This window comes from Danio aesculapii, chromosome 11 (assembly GCF_903798145.1).
Source record: "Danio aesculapii chromosome 11, fDanAes4.1, whole genome shotgun sequence".
Lineage (NCBI taxonomy): Eukaryota > Metazoa > Chordata > Actinopteri > Cypriniformes > Danionidae > Danio > Danio aesculapii.
This window is the reverse complement of record NC_079445.1, coordinates 25,604,522-25,624,842: the sequence shown is the minus strand read 5'-3', so window position 1 is coordinate 25,624,842 and position 20,321 is coordinate 25,604,522. Positions and strand designations below refer to the sequence as shown.

At 37.1% G+C, this 20,321-nt stretch overlaps 2 protein-coding genes across 2 annotated transcripts; both read right to left on the bottom strand.

Annotated features, from left to right (window-relative positions):
• Positions 1-501: 501 nt before the first annotated feature.
• adnpa (activity-dependent neuroprotector homeobox a) lies at positions 502-5,593 on the bottom strand. Its single transcript, XM_056468143.1, has 4 exons — positions 5,233-5,593; positions 3,937-4,049; positions 3,667-3,759; positions 502-3,576 (listed from the first exon to the last, which is right to left on the bottom strand). The coding sequence occupies exons 2-4, from the start codon at positions 4,042-4,044 to the stop codon at positions 865-867; spliced, it is 2,913 nt and encodes a 970-aa protein (XP_056324118.1). The 5' UTR covers positions 4,045-4,049; positions 5,233-5,593; the 3' UTR covers positions 502-864.
• A 6,063-nt stretch (positions 5,594-11,656) lies between these two features.
• si:dkeyp-97e7.9 (DEP domain-containing mTOR-interacting protein) lies at positions 11,657-18,775 on the bottom strand. Its single transcript, XM_056468647.1, has 9 exons — positions 18,723-18,775; positions 18,151-18,329; positions 17,709-17,832; positions 15,332-15,510; positions 15,013-15,222; positions 12,267-12,395; positions 12,076-12,146; positions 11,892-11,996; positions 11,657-11,782 (listed from the first exon to the last, which is right to left on the bottom strand). The coding sequence occupies exons 1-9, from the start codon at positions 18,773-18,775 to the stop codon at positions 11,657-11,659; spliced, it is 1,176 nt and encodes a 391-aa protein (XP_056324622.1).
• Between the last annotated feature and the right edge of the window lie 1,546 nt (positions 18,776-20,321).

Genomic DNA, 20,321 nt, shown 5'->3' with positions numbered 1-20,321 from the left:
AAAGCTAACATGACCATTAACATGTAGATGAACAGGAAGTGTTTTAGTTTATTTGGAAAAATGGAGCTGCCATGTTCATGTAATGTAAATTCAGATTTGTATTTATGAATGACAGTGACCTCTAAAGGCACTGTAGTGTCAATACAGATAGTCCAGATTGGTCACTTTACAACTGTAATAACGTCCTACTAAAAGACCCCAAAATAACAAAGACTGTTTATTTGCTGGGATACTAATAACAACATAAGACTTAGCTTTATATAATGTTTCCAAAAATAAAAACTAAGCACAATCAAATACTCAAGCTCAAATAATATTCCACCACTTCCATCACAACGCATTAAATAGTGGTCTGAACTGCCAATTATATTTTCATAAAGTAAACTAACTAAACTAAGTGACAAGGACATGTACTGAAAGGATCAGAAACGTAATTAACGTTAATTATGTAACTGAACTAAGCATTTCTGGTTAAAAAAAAAACATTCAAGAACTTGATGGTAAATTACACAGTCTTTTTATTTGAATCAAGAAAAAAAAACAATAGACCTATCAATTCTGTTACAATTCCAACAAGTGAATGATTAAATACAGAGAACAGTTTACAAAAAAGAAGAAAGAAAAAACACCATGGACTATGGATCAATTGGAAAAAAAAAGGATACAGTATATTAGTTTTTCTGCTCATTGACAGCAGAAGTGTTTAAGAGTAAACAGTACTTTCAGTAAAGGTGTAACTCCTCTGGCTTTTTTACTCAGTTCATGTAATAATGTTCAAATGTCAGCCAAAGGTGAGGTAAAAGGTCTGACCTACTAATCTGAGCATGGAGAGTTAGAGAGAAAGGTGAGAATCGCCACAAGCCATCATCTACCAAGCAACCCCACCTTCTTCCCCTTCACTTCGAATCGTCCCGCAGGTATGTAGTGGCTCTCTTCAGATGACATATTGCCTGACCAAGTTGCTTCGTCAGGACTGGAACTAGAAACAGAGCCATCTACAACTTTTGGCCCAACTCCGGGAGAACTTCTGCTTGCCCTGACATCCCTTTCACAATGGAAGCTCTCTCGTAGCAATGCCCCTTTTGTCTGGGACTGAACTGTCGAAGGCCTTGACGCTGGAGTGTGTTGATTGACATTTTCATTAGGTATCACTTCCGGCTCTGAATCACTGTCAGAGTCGATGGCAATGGGTTCTGAGGAGGATCCAGGGCATGTCATGAAGGCACAGTTGCTTTGACTACTTTGTCCAGTGTTTAATGGCTGCTTTGTCCCTATGAAGTCTGCTGGGAAACCAATGGGAGACTTCAGCCTAAACGTTGAGGTCCTTGAGTATCCACTTTTTTCATCATCAAAGACTTCGAACAGACAGCTGTCATCAAAGGTCATGTCATGCTTGATTTGGCTCAACAACCGCATGTTAAAGCCCAGTAACACCACTGGTTTGCGGGAGGTAAAGTCCCGGTCACATAAGCGGCGATGGTTGCCAAAATGGCTTGCAACATCAGACTTCCACAACCAGAGGCTTGCAGCAAGTTTCTCAACCTCCCGTTGGGAGGGGTAAGGATGTCGATTGAAATATGCGGTGAGGAAAGCTTTACGCACTTCGTAGGATTTATCACCATAACCTTTTGGATCCAAGGCCAATACGATTGGCTCTTCTAGCTTTTCAGCAAAGCCTGTAGGGTAAAACCTAGACTGGTCTACCATCTTTCTTCTCTTGGGGTCAGATGGATCGGGGGTAACTAACTCACGCTTCAGAGACCCAGCTCCAGGGGACCGTAGCCCAGTTGTGATGGGCTTGGAGCCTTTCGGAGTCTGGCAAACACCCCGGCAGTGCACCAAATGGAGAGTAATGGTGGAAGCTGTCATGTTGCTTGTGTACACCCCCAGGCAATGAATGCACTTGTAGGTTAACTTTTTCTCTACAGGGTGTAAAGTTTGGAGAACCTGGTGACTATCACGTAAATGCTGGGCAAGGGCATCTGAGATGGGCCCTTTTAGAATAGTGAAGCACAGTGGGCAGAGTGTTTTTCCAACCTCTTTCTTTTGTGACACCGGTGACTGGGACATGTTTCGCACCAATGAATCGCTTTGGGTATCCGGCTGTCTTACAGACACCTTCGCAGGCTTGGGCATGCCGCTGTTTTGTGACAGTTGATCGGCAGCTGCGGCGGCAGAGGCAGCGGCAGCTTCAGGTGTCTCCTTCATATTGTAGGTGGTTACTAAAAGCTGGACATTTTTGAGATTTCCTTGCTGAAGCGTGAGATCGAATGTGAGAGAACCAGTTGGCTGATCCCCTTGCTCATTGGGGTGCGCCAGGCGCTTGTGTGCTACAATTTTCTCAACCTCATGAAATGTGGAATGACAATGTGGGCATGATAGCCCATGCACTAGCATATGGTTCAACAAAGAGTCACTTGGAAGGTAACGGTTACAGTACAGACACTTGCTTGTGAAATTGTGGATCTTCATGATGTATTTAGCCATCGCCCTCACCTTCTCTGCCTGATGTTCCTTTTCAAAGTGAGCACTATATGCACTTTCGGGGAAAAGTTCATTGCAGATGGTACAGATCTTCCACTTTTGTGTTTGTGAGGTGTTCAAAGCATTGGCTGAAGCTTTCTTGGCCTGCAGTGATGTCAATGTGGCAGTAGCAGCATGCACGGATGAAGAGAGAGGTAGGCTCTTCAGTGAGGGGGAGAAAGAAGCTGACTGAGCATTAAGATGTGCAGCACCATGGACTCCAAAGCCGCCCAGGTGTTTTCCCGAGTGAGACTGAGACACTGCACCAGACACAAAAGCTTTATCAGGTAGTGTAACGCGCACTGGTTGACCAGGCACAGAGTTGCCAGCAAGGCTTTGCTTAAAATGGTTTCCAACAGGTAACCCCACCACTTTGGGCATACTGAAGCGATTCATTTGAGGTGTTTGTGGACGCACACCAGGAGTGATAGCAACACCTCTTTGCATTGGATTCGTCTGGAGCCTCGGGACTATGACATTTGTGTGCCCTATCATAGCAGTGACTTGATGGCCAATGCGCTCATGGAACTCAATGACGTGCTGCACCAGAGCTTCATAAGAACGAGGTGTAAAGTGGCAGCTCTTGCAGTGAATCCCATGACTGTTGGCTTGGGCCGCTACACTGTTTTCTTGCTTCTCTGAGTTTTTTCCCAGGTAAGGTGTTGCCACATGCTGGAAGTGTTCCCTGTAGATGTGCCGGCGCACCACGTTGTACAGTCGATCTCGATAGGTGCACTTCTTGCAGTAGTACACCGGGAGCTCCTTTCGATCACCCAGCAAGGGTTTGTCCACCCGCATGCCATCCTTAACTCCTACTGGAGCTCCATGAGGGCCAACGACACCCTGACGCATCACATTGTGAGGCATATGGAAGAGCCTGACGTGGGTTTCCAGAGTCCTCTTGTTCCCACTGTATGTGCAATAGGAGCAGTTAAGAAGTATTCTGCTTTCAAAGTCTTCCCTGTGAACATTGCGGAAGTGGTTTTTGTAGGCTGAGAAATATTTGGAGGCAAATGGGCAATCTGAGCAGCAAAACTGCTTTGTTCTGTAGTCCTGCAACATTTGAGAAACAAAGCAAAAGGTTAATGCAGTGTATGTTATTCTTGCTTTTCTTTTCTGTTGCGGCAGATGTGGCTGACATACCTGAGACTTTGTCCAGGTTGGATCCCATGTACAAAGGTCAAGGTAAGACTGATTTGAGTCATCAGAATCATCGGGGTCCACCTCTTTGTAGTCCTACAGAGGAAATGGACAGAAAATAGCATCAATAAAGCTCAAGTGATCAATTAGTCTGATATGCTGAATGCATTAGCAGAACAGATGTCTCAGTTTTGTTTTGTTTTTAATTTGATGTTCAATATGTTCAATGAGGAAAACAATAACAAATAAAACACTCCATTCAAAAGCAATCACCTCAACATGCTCTTTGCAGTAGTCAAGGCCAATGTCACTTAGCAATCTCTTGACTTTCTTCCTGGCCTTCCTCAACCGGGTGAGGTTATTCACTGGAAGCTGAAACATCTCTTCTATAAAAAACATTAAGAAAAAGGGATTTTAGTTGAGCTCTCAGTTGTTAAAAAGGTGCACTCCGCAATTTCAATTGTTATTGTGCAGACCAGTTGCACTTAATGGTATGAACGCAGTAAAAGTTTTTTCTGTAAAAATGTAATTGCAAAAACATATTTGGAGGAAGCCATGCTTAACTTTTTAAGTCTTTAAGAAAAGGATTTTTATCCACTTAAAACACGGCTGTTTCTGTAATTTTGATGTGCTTTAGAAATGCGCGTTTTAGTAGCTTCAAATTTATTTGTGAACTGATTATCAAAAAATATAAAAAATATATGATAAAAGTATGTGTTTGTAATGACAAGTAGATGACAATTAATATATTTTTAATCAATCTTAAAACAGTTGTGCTTCACTTTTAATGCACACACAATTAGCTTGTTTTAAATAATAAATAAGATTTGCTTCTATACCACTCTATGCATGTTAAACATTCATATAAACACCTTTAAACGTTTCATATTAACGTATATCATTTGTGTCAAGGCCTCATACTAATAAAAAAAAACTGACAAAGCACGCATGTAAATATGCATTAAGTGCCACAAAAAATAAACCCTGTTTGCTGAGACCATCACATTCTAGCAGAAAATATACAATTCTGCAAGCATTTATTTATACACACCATTTAAAAAGGCTCTTCTGCATTTCACAATTGCCCTTAAAACTTTACATTGAGCAGTGTAAAATTATAATTTTAAAAGTAACGCTGTTAAATAGTTTGAAGACCTAACAGCTTTGTATTTGTGCATTAAACATGATGTTTTTTGCAGAATGTAAACAAACCATTCCGATTTTAAACTGACTCCTGGTGCACAATGTACGCACGCATGCAGCTGCACATATGAATGCTTCTCCACAAGACAATACAGGCCACAGCGGCCTTTTCATGGACTCAGCAAATTAAACCCCGTTTATTTTAACGTTACTCTAGCCTTGCAGTCGCCGAAATTTACCAACTTAACAATGTCAGTAATTTAAGATTTTCTTCAAAAGCAAACTTAGTTTAGCGATTGCCGATCTATTCACATATATGCAGTTAGCATGTTAGCTTAGCCGCGGGATGTTTCATGTGCACACTGAACTCCACACAAAAGCACTGATGCCAGAGACAGAAAACATTCTTTTATAATAACATATTACCTGCTTTTCTTCGCGGTCTCGCATGGAATTCCCTTTAAGGGCTTGGTTTTCGGCTCAAATTAAAGATAAAGACGAGATGACAGAGACAAGTTTGCGGTTTATTCGGCCCGGGCAGATGCTGCAGTCTTTCGCGCCGCTGCTGCTGCCGGTGGATTTCGGCAACTCATCCTGAGAATCCGCACCATGTGCCTTCAGTTTGATTTACACAAACCACCGGGCGGTTTCTGTCGAGCCCATGAACCTGTTCACGATTTGCGCGGTTTAGATTGGAAGTTGTGTGAATTCGGATGAGATACGGGGCAGAGAAGGGACTTTTTCCCTCGTCGAGGCTGTTCCAGATACCAGCCCAGCCTGTTCAAAATGGCGGACGCTCGCAAACGGAAATGACATATTTTTGTGAAGTTCAAAAGGGGCCACGCTGATGTCTGAGGCCTTTCATCGACAACATCACACAAGTAGGTTTTAGTATGTACAAGAGAATATCACAATGGGTTCTTGTAATAGTTTGCTTTTTTGCTTCAGCCTTAAAATTGTAACATGTTTTTCACAAACAAACAAGCAAAAACAGTGTTTTTTGTTGTAGTAATGGTAGTTAAGCCTGTTTTGCTACATAAACCAAAGTTTAAGCTTTGGAATTAACAGGAAACTGGGGGTAGTTATACATAGAATAAACCCAGTCTGCATTTTTGCATCCTCCCTGCCAGATATTATTTGGACCAGGTTGGGATGTCTATATAAGCATTTACTGTAATAAAACTGGTCAAAGGGGGTGTGTTCTGTTAAACTGTAACTTACAATAAAATGCACAACATTATTGTGATATCACTGAGTTTCTCCCAAATTTCTGTTGTATATTGTTGTTTTGAGCTGCCAGTCAAGTAGGCTATAACTGGTTGAATGTCATCAACTTTGAATTTGGTGATTTCCATGATCAATATTAACAAATGTTAATGATTGTGCATCTTTTATTCTTATTAATAAATAGTTGTGAGCAATTCCAGCATTATGGATGTGACTAATGCTGTAAAAGCTATGAAGATACATTCACATAGAAAGTATGTTAACATTATATTGAAATATCAGTTTATATTTTCTTAAACAACTAACCGCAGAGTTTTGCATTTATGACGAAAACGCTTTGTTATGAATGTGACAGATGTGAAATTGCCACTTGTGTGATTTTGTAAATGAAATATAATTGTACAAATGAAATTACTGTAAAATACAAGCCTACACAAAAAAACTTAAAATGGGTTTCGCTATTTTGGTGAAAACTTAATTTTTTATGGCAAGGTTGACATTTGCATGGAATTGCTCTTGTATAAAATTTATTTCCGCATAAACTACTTATTTACTATGTTTCTGAGTACAACACAGTGCTCTCATTCACACATATTCAGAACTGAACTTTTATTTAAAAAAAACAACAACAACAATTCTGCAGGAATACTTAGATTTTGGCTCTATGTGCAGAGATCCTGCAGGAATCCTGTAGGACTGTATAAAATCCTACAGGACAGGGTGCACTCCTACTGGAGTCCTGGAAGGTTATTTCCTATATGACTGTATGATGTCCTACAGGAAAGTAACATTTCTGCAGAACTTTTATGTACATTGCTGTAGGTTTGTCCACGAATGTCTTGTTTATGTAACATCCTACAGAAATAAGATACAGGATCTAAATTTCATAGTGTTGCTGCAATGTTCATGTCTATGTCTGAAGGATGTCATGGACCTCAGAATTCAACTTGCTGAAATACAATTTCCAAATTCCAACATGCATACAAAAAAAAAATCCAAAATATAATTATTGCAATACAAGGTTAGTACCTTTTAGCTTTAATTGTGTGGAAAACTGGATCATTTTGGGCTTTTGTCAGCTAATTTTATCTCCTGGGTTTATTTGGGGAGCAGGGGTGTAGCGGACATTTTAAAAGTGGGGGGACAGCTGTATGAGATCATACGTTCATATAATTATTAATCACCTGTTTCTAAATGGTCTGTCTGTAAAAGTGAGGGGGACAGATGCACATATGAATGCTACTCCACTAGACAATACAGGCCACAGTGGCCTTTTCATGGACTCGGCAAAATAAAACCCCGTTTTACAAAGGATTTTACAACTGTGTAGAAAGGATTTTTGTCTGGAGAGCCACAAGAATCTTTGGTTGCTTAGACAAGGAGAAGCATGAAGAGGCACATGGAAGACTTTAAAACAAGATCCCTGCATGATCCCTGGAATATTTACGCAACCTTACAGAGTGTGTAAGTCTTGAAATATTAACTGGTGACTTGATTGCAAGTAGTCATTTGTCAATGGTGAATATCGCTCTTCCCAAATACCATGATATTTGGTATTTGGATCTCTGTATGATATTTTGAAACAAACCATAAACTTGTTAATTGCTGACTGACAGTACAATGCCATACAAGTAGTCATAAGCAAATTCAAAAATATTGAAAAACATTAAGAGCAATAAAGGGTGTGGCCCTTTGACTCCATTAACATGCACGTCCATTTTGAATTGTGTTTTAAACTGTTCCCTGATATGCGTTTGTTGAAACATGCATAAAATGTCATACAATTAAAAATTAAACATCCATTATGCCTCTTCAGGGTGGAGCTGAATAAAAGTATAATCCGTAAATCCTGCATAGTAAACACTCTGCGTCTCCCGTTTTCAAAATAAAAGTCCCACAATGCAGTCTCTTGTGCTGTCTATTCCAACCCTTAACCCTGCCGGTAATCTGGAGGATTTTATACATGTGCGAACACAGCAGCACAGATAAAGGCGATGTCTCTCAATGGTAAACTGATGGTAATGAACTCCACTGATAAAGTTCATCAATTCTCGCACAGCTCTCCTGACAAAAATGCTTGCTGCAAATCAACAGCTTTGATGTATCGGCCCAGACAGCATCGCTGGGAAAAACATGCAACAAATTATAGAAGTAAAAGATATGGACAAAGTATCCATAGAAGCTACCAGTAGGCGTGACCAACTGTCGCCATTTTGTTCGCGCCTCATCGCACCGCCCTGGAAACACCAAACAAGGGCAAAGAGGTAGCTACATGAGCGTAGCTACAGACGCCTCCTAGCATTTTGCTTAATACTTTATTACCTGCAACTCGTTTGTGTTCTGACCACATGTGCTTGGTTGTATACTTTATCTATATATAAGATTTAGTATACAATTATATATGAGTGCTTAAAAAAACACTTGTAATACACTGAGCCACTAAGCATTGCTCTTATGACGTTTTTCTACAGGAGGAAAATGCAAATTACTTCCAAGTACTTTAAATATAGTCTGTGTTAGTAAATGCAAGGCTATTTGTGAAATCCAGGCATAACACTGCCTGACTGTTCTAGAGCCTACAGCTAATCAATCTGTCAGATTCTGGAGTGCATTCAAGTTCTAAAGAAAAATATAAATGATAAATGATCTTAAATAAAACAAATACATTTATAGAGTTAGTATAAATATATAATTTCACTCACCTGAGAAATGGAGGCCATGTAAATGGTTTGTGAGCCCAATAAAGTGCACACAGCATGCCATAGCATCTGATAATTGTAAGAAATAATTCCATAAAGCAACTGACTGTAAAAGCCACATAAAATAAAACAAATGCGATGTATAGGCTGAGTTCAGTGGCGAATCAGCCGGAATCAGCTGAGGTAAAGTGACGGCGACCAGCGAGACCTAGTTGTCACTCAAGTGGCCACGCCCTTAATTATGCAGACTTAATATAAATGAAACAGACGAGTTATAAAAAATTCACCCCCTTACAATTGTCATGAAGGGTAATATTAGCTATATGAACCAAAATTCTTCTTTGTACCAGGCTGCAAACACCTTTTTTTCTATTTTAAATTGGCCATTTTAATAGGGGTGAATAGAAATTTGCTCTTATGGAGCCAGGACTAGCAGAATTCGGATGAATTGTAGCTTCAGTTACATACGTATTTCCTTCACGAGGGAGAGCGGGAGGTTGCCGCTTGAACAAACCAGTGGATCATGGAAACAAACACATACGACCTCTGTCTCACACAGTCATTGGGTCTCCCAGCTTGGCAGGTCTGCTTAGCCTTCGGAAAGCACATGCTCTCATGAATAATTAAGAAACGGGGTCTTCTAGGATAAGAAAACTCCGCTATGAATAATAATGAGAAACCGGTGCATCGTCACTTCACTAGCAGTTTTGCACTACATCACCGATTTTGATCCTGCCCCAAAAATTATTTAAAACCCGGAACAAGAAATTAGCTCAAAAGCTCAAAATTATCCAGTTTTCCCCACAATTAAAGCTGACAGGTGCTAACAGTGTCTTAACTGATGCTCAACATACACAAATCTGTCAACATCTCAAAAAAAGTACTCCAGGGTTTCTTGAACCTTTAATGATCCTGTTTCTGTTTGCAATATTTCAGTCTAAGTTTTGACTAGTGATCTGATGATGCAGCTGCTCGTCATCCCCAGATTATACAGAAGCTAAAGTACATGCAAATGCTAAGGGTGTGCCCAGTGAGTCACGCAACAGTCTGTTTTGGTTTTCTGATTGTCCTTTTGTCCACTTGGGTTTGACACTTGTGTAAATAAAAGATGAAATCGTGATGTCTGAGGCTCATGGTATGCCCATTTCCATAAACTGATCTATTATTATTCAACTATACTTGGTATACCCAGATTTTATTTATAGGGCACCTTTAATTAATTCATTAATTCATTAAATGCTGGCTGTGGGTGCGTGGTCTTGCATCTCTTGTTGCCACACATACACCTGAAGCCATTTTCTTTCAGAACTATTTATGTCTTCTGATAACACCAGATGCTTTCATGTTCACCATTAAAATGTTTAGTGTTTTGGACAGAGCAGCAAGCATCTGAGTCACATACAGACAAGATTGAACACATGCGTCTCTTTGTCCTTTGTGCTTCACTGTTCTGCTCTAACTGAATGCACACATCAACAAAATACTGCAAAAAGGAATTCATTTAAGGCTTAGAAGCACTAAACTACAAACCAGCCAGAAGCACATACTTCTCATATTTGGGGGAAGTTCATTAATTACTTCTTGGATTGGCCAGATGTGAAAAGGAGAGGACTTTAAAATAGGGACACTATTAACATTCCATGTAAGTGAAAGGCTAAATTCGTTTGAATCATTAAGGGGACCTACTGATTTATACATGTCACCATCAAATCTGTGTTGATCACGTTTGGCTCATTTTAATGCTGCTGCAAATGCTGAATCTGATTTCTTTTCTTCCAGTTTTATTTCATGAAAATGTCAGCAGATTTAATAAGAGAGATACTATCCCTAAGTTCAGAACCACACGAATCACAATTTACTGTAATTATCACTAAAGTATTGATGATTTGTGGGTCACATGTACACAATTTCAATTGAACTACAATTAAATTCCTTTAAGAATGTGCAAAGTCTATCTGGTGCTCTATTGGTTCGTTCTGGGCAATGTCAATTAATTAGGTCTATTAAGACACTGAGAGCAGATGATGTTGCGGTGTGCATAAGAGCATAGCATAAAATTGTCAGTTGTGATTCTTCATTACTGATCTCAGCAGTAAGATTTAAATATGGCACCTTACAGGATTCTGTACAAATGTAGCCTTGGATATTATCACCTTTTTCTTTAAATAAGAATTTTAGTGTGTGTTGCACAGGTTGACATCTCCTGAAAATACATAGCAAATGATGTGTTAGACTGGGCACAGCATGGTCTGTCATGATTAGGGATTTAGCTGTAGCTTTTTTGGAAGTAGTGTGTTAGCAAAAAAATGGAAATGCAAACAAAGTATTTCTTTTTTTTTTAAGGAATCATGTTACCTGCAGATTTCCTGTAGGAGCCCTTCTTGTTCCCTGTATGATTCCTGCAGCATGAGAGTATGTTTCCTGTAGAACTCCTGTAGGATTTCTGCTGCATTGCCACACGTTCCCTGTAGGATTTATACTCTTTCCATATAGGATTCCTGCAGCAATGCTGCTTGTTCCTTGTCGGATTTCTGCAGGAGCCCTCCATGTTCCTTATAGGCGTTCTGCAGGATTCCTGTTTCTGTTTTTATGGCTTGGAATAGCCGTTTTTGTGTACTTAAAATACAAAATACTGAAACAATGCTACAGTACATAAGTAAAGTGATGTAGCTCAGTTGTGTTTTCATTTGCATTAGAATATAGCCACATATGCAGAATAAAAATTCCAAGCAGGCAACTTCATCAAGATGACTGCACTGAGGATTTCTTTATTTTAAGTCTCAAAAATGTTATTTTATTTTTTGTTGGTACATTGAATTTATGTGGCATATTCAAGAAAAAAATAATGCATATAAATGTCCTCCACCTTGTACAATTTATTGTAAATCTAATATATAAATAATTTAAATTTCACTTATACTGAATTAATCCAGTGATTCCATCACTTCCAAAGTAACAACACGGGGTCCAGTCATCACCAGCCTCGAGAGAGTACGATAGTCCAGATAAAGCACGCTACGTCCATTTACTCGACACACAAACTGCCGTACCTAAGCAAAAAAAAGAAATAAAAAAAGTTATATAATAACAATTAGAGAGCAGCTAATGGTGGATTCTAAATTTTTATTGCACTAGTAATTGTTTACGTGTTATGATCACCTTAACTCCTGCTGTCGCAGCAGGACCTCCAGGATCCACAGCCTGAACATAACAAGGTGATTTTCCGCGTACTACAAAGCCCCAGCCGAGGGCATCACCGAGGATCTTTAATGATAAAACTCACATAAACACACTGCTTAGTTTTAATTTGTGGCCAGTTGAGCATGACGTATAAAAGACTTACCGTTAGAACTCTTTTTACATAAGGAGTGTCAGGTGATAACAGCTCCTCACAGGTTACATGTCTTTTCAGCACTGTCAGTAATAATAAAATATATTCATTTAGTGCTCAGTGACAGATTATTGATTAATATGAATAGACAAAACAAAATTTGAATACTTAGAAATAAAACAATGAGTATAGATTCCTTTAACCTGATGTAGGATTGCATCGTACTGCAGCATTTAGAGAAGCAGGGTAACCTCCACATGGGCTGTGTTGCTGGTGGGTCACACTTCCACACCGTACGTTTCTAGACAAACTTGAATCCTTATTTGGTTGAACTAAAATTAAAAATAAGAATTGGAAATTGGAAAAATGTAAAAGTATTTAGAAAATGTATTGGGGAAAATGTATATTAGGTTAAAGAAAAAAATGTGTTCACATTTAACCTTTTTTTTTTAATACCATACCATAGATTTCTTACTATAGCTGCCCAAAAACTAATCATGAGTAATCACATCTAAAATAAAAGTTTGTTTTGACATAATTTAAGTATGTGAACTGTGTAATTGTATATTTTTTATATATATATATATGTATATGTGTGTGTGTGTGTATGTATATGTATGTATATATATATATATATATATATATATATATATATATATATATATATATATATATATATATATATATATATATATATATATATATATATATATATATATATATATATATTTATTTATTAACTCCAAATATTTGAATACTTGAAAATAAGCTATTTAATTAAATGTATTCTTATATATTTGGATGCATTTCAGTAATTTTCACACATCGCTATGTTGACCTACAAAGCCCAGTATTAGATTTTATGATGTGTCAGGGGGTCCATGAATAGTTTAGGCTTATGAAAAGGGGCCTTTGGTGTAAAATAAAATGATGAGAAACCCTAGGTTAAGAAGCTGGGGTGCTGACACAAGGCTTGCATGTATGGATGTGCATGGAAATAGAGAATTACTGATCTCATTACGCTGTGATATCTCAGCTGTGCCTTTGAGCGAGGCACTTAACATCATATTGCAGTATTTCTCCAGAGGGGCTGACCTTGCAATTAGTGTGTGGAAAAAAATTGGGCCACTTGCCTAAAACCATCTCTCAAGTTCTAACAAAGCATGGAAACACATTTGAAAAGGTTTTCTATCATTTTACAACCTCATAAGAAGTCGCCGTTGCCCTCAGATGGAGGAGTTTTGTGCAATGTAAAGGGACTGCAATGTGTTACATTAATTTCATGGTGTCCATTGTCTTTTTTTATTCCTGCCATGGCAAAATGACATTTTCAGAAATATTCTAATATGCCGATTTGGTGCTCAGAAAACATATTTTAATAGTACTGATGTTGAAATCTGTTGTACTTCTATATATTTGCAGCGAACCTATGATTTTTCCCTCAGAATTCTTTGACAAAAAACTTGTATAAAAATATATATAAACATATTATTTGGATAAATTTGATTGCATCTTTGCTGGATAAATTCACTTTAAAATGTTTTTAAGAAACATAAAAAAATGAACAATAGTATATTTTAATATTTATTAATAATTTTACACACTCACCGACCACTTTGTTAGGTAAACCGTACTTGCACCGGGTTGGACCCCCTTTTGCCTTCAGTACTGCCTTAATCCTTCATAGCATAGATTTTGGTCCACATTGACATATCACACAGTTGCTGCAGATGTCGGCTGCACATCCATGATGTGAATCTCCCATTCCACCACATCCAAAAGGTGCTCTACTGGATTGGGATCTGGTGACTGTGGAGGCCAGCTGAGTACAGTGAACTTATTGTCATGTTCAAGAAACCAGTCTGATAATTCGCGCTTTTTGACATGGCAGGTTAATCTGCTGGAAGTAGCCATCAGAAGATGGGTACAATGCAGTCATAAAGGGATGCACATGGTCAGCAACAATACTCAGGTGCTCTGTGGCATTGACACAATGCTCAGTTAGTACTAATGGGCCCAAAGTGTGCCAAGAAAAGATCCCCTACACCATTACACCACCACCACCAGCCTGAACCCTTGATAGAAGGCAGGATGGATCCTTGCTTTCATGTTGTTGATGCCAAATTCTGAGTCTACCATCTGAATGTCGCAGCAGAAATCGAGACTCATCAGGACCAGGCAACCTTTTTCCAATCTTCTATTGTCCAATTTTGGTCAGCCTGTGCAAATAGTAGCCTCAGTTTCCTATTCTTAGCTGACAGGAGTGGCACCTGGTGTGGTGTTCTGCTGCTGCAGCCCATCTGCCTGAAGGTTGCATGTGTTGTGCATTCAGAGATGCTCTTCTCCATCTCGATTGTAATAAGTGGTTATTTGAGTTACTGTTGCCTTTCTATCAATTCTAACTAGTCTGGCCATTCTCCTCTGACCTCTGGCATCAACAAGGCATTTGTGCCTAGAGAACTGCCACTCACTGGATATTTTCTCTTTTTTGCATCCTTCTCTGTAAACCCTAGAGATAGTTGTGCGTGAAAATCCCAGTAGATCAGCAGTTTCTGAAATACTCAGACCAGCCTGTCTGGCACCAACAATCATGCCATGTTCAAAGTCACTCAAATCACTTTTCTTCCCCATTCTGATGCTCGGTTTGAACTGCAGCAGATCGTCTTGACCATGTATACATGCCTAAATGCATTGTTGCTGCCATGTGATTGGCTGATTAGAAATTTGCTTTAACAAGCAGTTGGACAGGTGTACCTAATAAAGTGGCCAGTGAATGTATTGCTTTATCTTTAGATATTTATTTTATAATTTACATTACTTATATTTACATGACACACTTTTCATATTTTATATTTTTATTCTGTTGTGTGGAATAAAATTGGGCCATTTGTCTAAAAACCCTTTCAAAGCATAGAGATGTATTTATACAGTTTTCCTCAATTGTACTACCACATAAGAAGTCACTGTTGCCCTCAGATGGTGGGGATTTGCGCAGTGTGAATGGACTGTCAGGTTGGTCTTCTTGTGTTTGATGTGTTGCACATTCAACCTCTTCATTCTCTGTCTCATGCAACAGTTCAGAAAGACGGCGCCGTCTGCGAAAGTTAATGCAGAACTGATACAGCAGCCCGCTGTCGAAGAAATGGTGCTTCTGAGAGACTGAAATGAAGAGGCGAAGGCAAACATGAAGAGGTGATCACTTTATATGGAGGTATGTTGCATTAGATTATCTTGCCTGATGGTGAATAGTGAGAGTTCTAGTTGTTACCGTGCTGAATGATGTCATGCTCTAGCAGGGCCTTGCAGAGATCGAGTCCCTGCCGTCGACTCTCGATTTCACTGTTCTGTAGCAGCCAATCAATTAACATGTAACCAGGAAATGAGCGTTCATAAGCCACACCCTCTTCTTGTCTCACCTGTGAGATGGAGTCTTTGCTGGAAATCACCCTATAAGAAGCAAATTGATAAATACTACTAATAAAGTAATGAAAATATTTATTACCAAATGCATTTTTCAAAGTAACAGCAACAGTTGTAATAAACAGAGTCAGGTTTATTAGACAAGGATAATTTAATAGCTGTTAATTTTTACATTTGCTAACACTTATATTCAAACATTTGAAGTCATTTAAAGCCTGGTATTTTGTGAATCACTATTGACCATTATTGACCATAATTATAAACCTTTTACAGCCAAAAATCAACTACATCTTGGCCTAAAGGTGAGCAAATCAACAAATTTTCTTTCTTTTTTTTGTGGTGACTAAAGGGATAGTTCACCCAAATATTGATATTTACTCACCAAATGTTGGTAGCCATTGAGTTTTATAGTAGGAAAAACAACTGCTATTGAAGTCAGTAGACCCTTTTTACATTTCATAGAATAGTGGGATTTTTTGCATTACAAATTGCTCAAATGCAATGATCACAGAATTTTATTTTTGATTAAACTAGCCCTTTAACTAATATTTATCAATTTAAAATAATGTTAAAATAAAGCTTTTAAAAAGATAAAGATTTCAAGTCAGATCAATTTTTGAAAAACATAATGAATGTAATAACATGTCATTTTTACTCAGTGAGTTTTAAAATATATATTTTGCTTCAGGCAAATCTATATTTATTTGCTCAGGAATACAATTAAAATATGTATTTTAATAATAATATTACATTTTAGCTACATTTTCAGAAACCAAAAATGGAAAAAATTAGGTGCTCATGAAACGTGCCTCTGATATTTATAGACAATTACAATTTTGATAATAAGCCATGATCATTTTTATAATTATTCTGTTATACATAGAAAATTAAAATAGCATTTATTTTTAATGTAATAATTTGTAATGTATTCACAGACTTTTGATTAGTTTAATGCATCCTAATTGATATAAAACTGTTTTATATTCATATATATCCTATATAGATTATCTTTAACCCACAGTAGATTATAAATACAGTTCATTGTGAGGTCATGGCACTTAATGTCTTAAAAGGACACTTTTTTTTTTTTTTTGAAAATGGACAAACCGGTTGTTTTGCTTTATAAGTCCTCAATGCATTGACTGAAGCCATGGGTATTAATCTTGTTTTGCCTATATGTTTTTTTCACTCTCAAAGTGACCGTGGCAGCTAATTTGCATTTTATAAATCACCAAGGACCACAATTGGGCTAAAAATCTTTTATAGCAGAAAATCACACACATCTTGAATGTGAGCAAATCATCAAATATTCTTTTTTGAGTGAAATATCTTCAATTTAAAGGAATAGTTCACCCAAATATTGAAATGTACTCACCAATTACTTGTCCTCAAGTGGTTCCAAACATTTAGCCGTTAATTTATTATTAAACACAAAAGAGGGTATTTTAAAGAATGCCATTGACTTCCATAGTAGGAAAAACAACCACTATGGAGGTCAATAGACCCTTTTCACATTATAGTTGGATCATAGTTAGGTAAACTTAGTGAGCAGTAAAGGGGAGAGTAGGACAAATAATTTGTTTTGCATTCCAAATTGCTTAAATATCCCCCAATAACTTAATTGTTTTAAATGTACATGCATTTTTAAATCAAAACATTTGAAACATGCAAAATTTTAAGATGCTGATGAACGTTGAGACACACGTCAACGAAATCTTGTGAAAAGGGTCAACGGCTACCAGTTTCTAACATTTATCAAAATATCTTCTTTTGTATTGAGTTCAATTTATCTTTATTTGTATAGCGCTTTCACAATGTAGATTGTGTCAAAGCAGCTTCACATTGAAGAATATAGTAAATTGAAACAGTGTCAGTCCAGTTTTCAGTGTTGAAGTTCAGTTTAGTTTAGTTCAGTTCAGTGTGGTTTAATATTGCTGAGAGTTCAAACACTGAAGAGCAAATCCATTGTAAATTGTACTTCAAGAAGAAGTACAATAAGTAAGCAATGAAAGAATCTTTGGTTAAACTAGCCCTTTAACCCTTTATTATTAAATAAAGAATAATGTTAAAATAAAGCATTAAAGGATAAAGATTCCAAGTCAGATCTGTTTTTGATAAACATAATGAATGTAATGAAATGTCATGAGATGAGAAAATGCGCTCCAGAAATTAAAATCATATTAACTTTTGAAACATTTTATTTTCTTCCATTAAAAAAGTCTTACTGTTCATAAAGCCTTTGTCCACGCATGAAGATCTTAACCTCTATGTTGAAAGGAAATGTGCCGTCGTCCTTTCTGAATCTGTACAAGTATTTAGCGTCTCTGAACACGGGCCACTTATCACACACTATAAAGGGAAAAAAAAATCACACGTTATAAAAACAACAACAATATACATGTACTTTTGAACCTGTTCATTCAAACATGAAGAGATAAATACAGAGAAGCAGAATAATTGTAAATGTATTCTTTTATTCTGATATTTTGCATATTAACTACATTTTTCAACTAAAAGTTTTATTTGTCCACCAAATGCGCATGCTGAAGAAACAATTAAATGCTTTAGAGGTTTTGACAATACACAGTATGATATGTATAAAATAGAGTGTCATAATTTGAAACGTTTGTGTATTGATAATAATATTTGGTGTAAATAATGTTGTACCATGATGAATGATGTCATGATCCATGAGGTGTTGCATGAGCCGGACGGCAGTGTCTCGATCAGACGCTTCTTTATGAGCAATCAGCCAATCAATGAGCTCCTGAGCCACAAAACAGTTCGGGTACGTCCGCAAATGGTGTCTGCGGTCCTTGATCAGTTTGCTATCATGTAGTCGCAGTCTTCAACACAAATTAGTTTCATAATAATCACTACTGCATTGTAAAAAAATAAATATTGCTGCCTTCAATTTTTTACTTTAATAAATTAAGTTTTTTAGTCATCTCAGTTTACATTAAACAAACTGGCTAAAACATCCAGTTTAATAACTTATAATAACTTAACTATTATTATTATTATTATTATTATAAAATTATGTTTAAGTAACGTAAAGCATTTGTTGTCATGACTTTTTAACATTTTTACAGTGTTCAATGCAAAGATACTTCACTTTAGGCCTAACAGAACCAATTTTTAATTACCAACAAGGCAGTTGTGAGGTGGTGACATTTATAACCATGACATGCTGTGTAAATGTCCTTATGAGACTGTAAGTTTCAGTTAATAAAGCTTACCTTAGCTGTTCTCCTGCAATCATGACCTCGGCTTTTAGGTTTCTTGTCATCATCGTGCATTGAAAGTTTTTCTGTAAATGTTCTGTCAAGGCTCTGCGTTCGTGCACTTGTTTCCTTGGCTTTATTATTGCTTTTGTGTTGACTAAATATCAAGTGAACCAAGGCTCCAGTTATTCAGTGCTGTGAACTGTTGTGTATACAAATATATTTTGTTTCTGCTTCGTTCTTTACATCCTTGTCGCAAGTACTTTTAAAGGTTTACTCAAGTTTAAGGTGATTTTACAGTCAGTGCACTACAAACAAATCTGATTAAAAGCAGGTTTGCCAGTTTAAACAGGTCATTTTTAAATGTCAAAAATATGTAATCAGATATTGGAAAGCATTTACGTAGTTTTACATAATGACCACATGGTGTCACTAAAAGAGTTGTACATACAACGTAGGCTAAAGCTGGTTTACAGTAGACAGGGGTGGCCAAAGTTCCTATAACAGGCCTGTAGCCAGGGGGGGTTCTGGCAAAGATCCAGAATTTGTCCCATACATTAGCTCATTTGTCCTGTTTTGACTGCTATGCCATAATAAATTGTGAAAATAAGCCATTGAAGAAGGCTTTAACACCAAGCGGAATCCTTTGTTGGCTGTCACTTCAGCGTGACTGAGGAAAGTTAAATGTGCTGGTCAGTTTATTTAAATTAATTATATTTAAATGTCAAGAGGCTACCGTTTTTAATTTAAAACTTTAACAGATTCCTTTTTTTTCTAATCAAATATAGTGTAATAATTTTGTATTTAAAAATAGAGTTTCGTATTGTTCTCTTATTTCTTTATTCTAAATCTTTAGCAAATGTTTTTGGTTCATCAAATTATGTGGTTGTGATGACCATCCAACAAGCTAATCCAGCAAAAAATAGTGCTTAAAGTGGCACTAAAATGCAACCTGTTTAAACCTCATAATTAAATAGAAATTGAGGTGAATAACTGCAAAATGGTCCACATTTTGAGAAAAAAGACCCACCCCTTTCACCAGGCTGGCTACAGGCCTGTATAAAGGGCCAAAAACCAAACTGGATTGATAGCTGTGGGCCAAATATATACCAAACTGTATTACAATAAAATTGCCAAGGGGAATTTCCTAAAAAATGTTACTATAAATCATATTAACTACCTAATCGTATTAAATCGTATTAACTATAACACAATGGAGTTTGTTGCTGAATACACTTGAGCTGCTTCTGCCTTCACCTTGATTTGCTCACAGATGACTTGTGTGTTGTTCTCTATCTGTGAAGTCACAGTATTTACATTTTAAAAGTCTGATTCATTTACAACATTTAATTAAATCATTTAATTTCAGGTCTTTTTTTTAACAAAAGGTTAAAGCATTTGCTCTACTTTGGGCATCTCTGGTATAAGATAATCCATTAAAAATGTAATTTGGTGTAACAATATGTACACTGTAAGAAATGCTGGGTTAGTTAAACCCAAATTGCGTAATATGTGGATTAGCCTAAAACATTGGGTTAAATTTGGTCCCATTCATTTAAATAAAAAAATAAACCAGCAGTTTGGTTTAGGCTGTATTACACCCAGAATTGGGTT

What these genes read in the sequence shown, in the direction of transcription:
- si:dkeyp-97e7.9 (XM_056468647.1), bottom strand. Translation starts at nt 18,775, where the DNA reads ATGATGACAAGAAACCTAAAAGCCGAGGTCATGATTGCAGGAGAACAG. An exon ending in ACGATGCAATCCTACATCAG is followed by an intron (nt 12,147 to 12,266) that starts GTTAAAGGAATC and finishes TATTACTGACAG; the next exon opens with TGCTGAAAAGACATGTAACC. An exon ending in ATGTAAAAAGAGTTCTAACG is followed by an intron (nt 11,997 to 12,075) that starts GTAAGTCTTTTA and finishes TTATCATTAAAG; the next exon opens with ATCCTCGGTGATGCCCTCGG.
- adnpa (XM_056468143.1), bottom strand. Translation starts at nt 4,044, where the DNA reads ATGTTTCAGCTTCCAGTGAATAACCTCACCCGGTTGAGGAAGGCCAGG. An exon ending in ACTGCAAAGAGCATGTTGAG is followed by an intron (nt 3,760 to 3,936) that starts GTGATTGCTTTT and finishes TTTCCTCTGTAG; the next exon opens with GACTACAAAGAGGTGGACCC. An exon ending in CAACCTGGACAAAGTCTCAG is followed by an intron (nt 3,577 to 3,666) that starts GTATGTCAGCCA and finishes CAAATGTTGCAG; the next exon opens with GACTACAGAACAAAGCAGTT.